Genomic DNA, 5000 nt, shown 5'->3' with positions numbered 1-5000 from the left:
CTAACTTTTTACTGGTTATCTTACACTCATCTGAGGTTGGGGTTGTGTGTGTGTGTGTGTGTGTGTGTGTGTGTGTGTGTGTGTGTGTAGACGGAAGCAGGATGATGAAAGGACAAAAGTCAATGACATTCATGCTGCTGTAGTGTAGTTTACTGTCCGTCTGTCATGACTCATGCACACAGGAGTAATGAGCCACCTGATCTCCACATATGCTGTAACAAGAGCCATGCTATCCAGATATATGGTACCTACTCCCCATGCAACTGTAGAGGGTGTGTGTGTGTGTGTGTGTGTGTGTGTGTGTCTGTGTGTGTGTGTCTGTGTGTGTGTGTGTGTGTGTGTGTGTGTGTGTGTGTACGTGTGTACGTGTGTACGTGTGTACGTGTGTGCGTGTGTGTGTGTGTGTGTGTGTGTGTGTGTGTGTGTGTGTGTAAATGTGTGTGTAAATGTGTGTGTGTGTTTTTTGGCTGTGCCGAGTGAAAATTAGGTAGTTTCACTGTTCTGATCCGTTTGCTGAGGAACCATGTGGTTCACGCTCTAACTCAGTAGATGGGCTGCACCTGGCTGGCTACAGTAATGAGTAGTTCTGCATAATGGCTGCTGTGATCCTAATGTGCCTCTGTGTTCTGTCTTTGGCAGCGCCCCCTGGAGGTGATCCTCTCTCAGCCCACCCGCCCCACCAATGGGACCTGCAGGTAAGATCACCTACCAGCCCCACCACACCATCAGCACAGGTGTTCAGACAGACATCACGGGGGGGTTGACAGACATCACGGGGGGGTGGGGTAGAGGTGGAGTGTTAGGGGTTATGGGGGTGATGGGGTAGAGGTGGAGTGTTAGGGGTGATGGGGTAGAGGTGGAGTGTTAGGGGCCTTGTTGGTTTCCCCATTACAATGAATGGTAATAAGTAACAGAGCTGATGTTAGCACTAATCATTCATTGACAGAGTTGACACAGTAAGTTACAGAGCAGCCATTACTGTAAACCACTAATGATCACAAGAACAGTGACAGGGTTGACATTACATTTACCATCTTATGGTTATGGAGTTATGGAGCTGTCATATATTGATATGGATTTGAATTTCTTAATGAAGTAATCTTCAGGCCTTTTATATAGATAGGACTGTAGAGATGGACAGGAAATGAAAGAAAGAGGGAACGAAATGGGAGTGAGATCGGGAAATGACCACGGGCTGGGGTGAACCTGGGCCCTTGTCCGCTCTTGGACCTGTGTGGGGTTGGCATGCTGCCACAGCTCCCCCCCATGAATGATTCTGTCACCTGGTGACTTGGCACAAACAAATAAAGTACACACACGCACACGCACACGCACACGCACACGCACACGCACACACAGGCAGACTCTTGGTGGCTGCATTGTGACTCAGTCTTGACTCACTGTGGGAGAGGCTGGATTGCTACCAAATCTAGCCAGTCCATCACAACCACCAGCCTTATCTTGCCTTGTGTGTCTGTATGTGTTTGAGTGCTTATCTGCATTTTACCACACCTTAGTGTCCAGCATTTACAAGTTAAATACGTACACACCTATTCTTTCAGATGCACATTCAACACACATTTCACATTCAAATTCACACATATACACATCTGTGCACACACTTCCAGAAATGCACATGCAGATTCCCAGAAATGGATGTACACACACACACACACACACACACACACACACACACACACACACACACACACACACACACACACACACACACACACACACACACACACACACACACACACACACACACACACATACACTGGTTCTCCCCTCCTGCTGTGAGTGTGTTTTGTTCTCTGGCGCTGTGTGTGAGGAGCGTCTTGGCAGAGCTGAGCCACAGGCCTTATTTTTATCCCAGAGGTCAAAGCCTCATTCTCCAAGTCATTCCTGCTCCAGATTCCCACCGTCTCGGAGACCAGAGGAGAGGGGGAGAGAGAGAGGGAGAGGGAAAGAGAAAGAGAGAGAGAGAGGGAGAGGGAGAGAGAGAGAGAGGGGGAGAGACCAAGGGAGAGAAAAGTGAAAGATAGAGAGAAAAAAGGAGACAGAGTGTGTGTGTGAGAGAGAGAGAAAGAGCAAATGAAAGAGAGACCAGGGGAAAAATGACTGAGAGAGAAAGAGTGAAAGGGAAAGAGAGGGACTTTATTCTTGCGTATTAAAATTATGACGTGCTTATATAACCTTATCGGTATTCATGTTTGTACTTAAAAGCCTTTTCTTGATTCTTTAATCCTGAAAGTATTACACGGATAGACATTTTATGAGGCAAATAAATTGTTTGAGATTAAGTTTTTTACATTTCTGCTGCAAAACTAACTTTAACCAAGGTCATATTTGTCACACACACTCACAGAAAACTATATTACTTTAATTACCCTTCTCACTCTTGAATTTAACCTTGGGTAAAACCAATTACCCCGAATGCCCAGAATGCAGAGCTGGCGAACAGACTAATGACCTCTCAGACAGATGCTGTGATCAATATCCAAGCAGGGTTTCACAATAAATGATATAAACCTGACCTCCCAGCCTTCGGTTCTGTGACAGGGGTGCTCTTTATTGGGAGTGACATTCCAATCAATCTGGTACTGATCATACATGCAATGTGAAACCATGCGGTGCCTTTATTTATGTGTGGCATTCACACAAATGCTCCAAACCACCATGAACAGAAAGAACAATGCAATGGTGGGGGGAAGGAGAGACACAGAGGGAAACAAAGATAGAGAGAGAGAGAGAGAGAGAGACTGAGTTACCCCCTTCTCACACTTTTACTTTTCTGTCCCTGATGACAGTAACTCGTCTTTTTATCTATATGCTGATAGAGTTCCAAAGGCAAAAGTGGCTGCACATTCCCCTGTTTAAATGATGAAGTGAGTTTCTGAAAGAGGGAATGCTCTTAATCAGGCCCAGCAGTAGTGCTCTCCCTCAGGACCAGCAGTAGTGATCTCCCTCAGGGCCAGCAGTAGTGCTCTGTGACAGGTCGTGTGGTGAGGTGGAAATGAAAAAGTTTGGTTTGAGCTCCAGCTGTCTGTCAGGAGATGACACCGTTTGACAGGCGTGCGGCTTTGACTCGTACTGGTGACTCTCTCTGTGTGTGTGTGTGTGTCTGTGTGTCTACCTGTCTGTGTGCTGGCTTTTACGAAAGATTGATCCCTGATCAAGCACACATTTGAACTCACACGATCGCACTCACAAGTCACGTGAACTAGTCCGAACGTGTTCAACCCATCACACATGTGCACGGTTGCTCTCACACTCACATTTCCAGTTCTGTGGCCCCATGTCAATCTCACTGGCTGTCCCTCATAGCCACGCACACGCACACACACACTCCCAATACCACACCACAAGCAGTCCAAAGGTCACTGAGAGACTCCCATTACCAGGACCGCTCCTTGTGAAATAGTTTTATGTTGTTTGAGAAAGAGAGAGATAAAAAGGTGATGGAGTGATAGAGAGGGAGGGACGGAGGGAGGGAGGGGGGAAACCATCTGGTCTGCAGAAGTTTGTGGTCTGTAGGCCCGTATCGACCTGCATGTGATCCGAAACAGCCTGTTCTCTTACCCGCTCTCTCTTTCTCTTTCTCTCTCTCTCTGTTAATCTCTCTTATTTCTCAAATCAGATTGTTCACCTCTTCTGTTTCCCATCTCTCTCTCTCTCTCTGTCCTCTTCCTTCTACCTCTCTTGCTCTCTCTTTCTTTCGTTCAGCCGTCCGCTTTCCATCCATTATTCCTGTCGTTTAATCCCTGTGACAAATTGTTTCCTGCACTGCTCTGCTCTCCTTCACAGGAAGAGGCCCCTCTGACTCAGGGAAAAGAGTGGGCGGCCATGTGTGTGTGTGTGTGTGTGTGTGTGTGTGTGTGTGTGTGTGTGTGTGTGTGTGTGTGTGGACGCGTGTGTGTGTGTGTGTGTGTGTGTGTGTGTAGACGCGTGTGTGTGGACGCGTGTGTGTGTGTGTGTGTGTGTGTGGACGCATGTGTGTGTGTGTGAGTGTGTGTGTGAGTGTGTGTGTGCTTTTCTGTGTGTGCATGTGTGGATGCATGTGTGTGTGTGACAGCTGTGGAAACCCCTCCATCAGGGGCCAACATGTGTCCCAGCTGTGCAGCTTCCAACCATCAGTCTACCATTCCGTACCAGCTCCTGCCTCCACAACCCCCAACAAGCCCACTCACACACCCCTCCCCTCCTGAACACACCCACCCTAATATCCCAAACATCAGGCTCAGTCTCCAGCCCAACCCCCTCCCCTCTCCCCTCTCCCCCTCCTCTCCTCCCCCCCCCCCCGCCCTGTCCTCTGTTCAGACCTCTGGGCTGTTCTGCTTCTACTGGGGGCTGTGTGCATGCGTCCGTGTGTGCGTGCGTTCGTGTGTGCGTGCGTCCGTGTGTGCGTGTGTGTGTGTTTGTGTGCGTGTGTGTGTTTGTGTGTGAGTATCTGTGTGTGTGTGTGTGTGTGTGTGTGTGTGAGTATCTGTGTGTGTGTGTGTGTGTGTGTGTGTGTGTGTGTGTGTGTGTGTGTGTGTGTGAGTATCTGATTTAGAGCTGGTTTTTGGCTCCTGTCACTCAGCCTGTGTGTGCTGCTGAAGGCTCTTGATGACAAAGTGTCTCCTGTGGCAGCGTTGCTCTCATGCTTTTTCAGCCCTCACCCCTCACTCTCTCTCCTCTCCATCTCACCCCTCACCCCTCACTCTCTCTCCTCTCCATCTCACCCCTCACCCCTCACTCTCTCTCCTCTCCATCTCACCCTTCACCCCTCACTCTCTCTCCTCTCCATCTCACCCTTCACCCCTCACTCTCTCTCCTCTCCATCTCACCCCTCACATCTCAGCCCTTTGTGTGTATCATTTCCCCTTTTCCTCTCTCTCTGTCTGTCTGTCTCTCACCCTCCCTCTCTCCTCATCTTCACCGGTCTTTGCTAGTCTCTCTATCTGTATCTCTTTCTTTGCCCCCCATCTCCCTTTGTCTCTCCCTCCTCCTGCTCCTCC

General features: G+C 48.9%; 1 protein-coding gene across 2 annotated transcripts in view; it reads left to right on the top strand.

Annotated features, from left to right (window-relative positions):
* Positions 1-5000, top strand: part of plekhh3 (pleckstrin homology, MyTH4 and FERM domain containing H3) — a 24268-nt gene that overhangs the window by 8791 nt on the left and 10477 nt on the right. The window contains exon 2 of one of the 2 annotated variants that reach the window (XM_012825662.3): positions 640-695. The exons of the other annotated variant lie outside the window; for it this stretch is intronic. Within the exon in view, the coding sequence (XP_012681116.2) occupies positions 640-695 (56 nt within the window). The remainder of the gene's footprint in view (positions 1-639; positions 696-5000) is intronic. 2 annotated transcript variants of the gene reach the window in all.

This window comes from Clupea harengus, chromosome 1, assembly GCF_900700415.2.
Source record: "Clupea harengus chromosome 1, Ch_v2.0.2, whole genome shotgun sequence".
In the NCBI taxonomy this organism is placed as follows: domain Eukaryota; kingdom Metazoa; phylum Chordata; class Actinopteri; order Clupeiformes; family Clupeidae; genus Clupea; species Clupea harengus.
The sequence above is the reverse complement of the archived record's forward strand: the minus strand, read 5'-3'. Positions and strand labels throughout refer to the sequence as shown.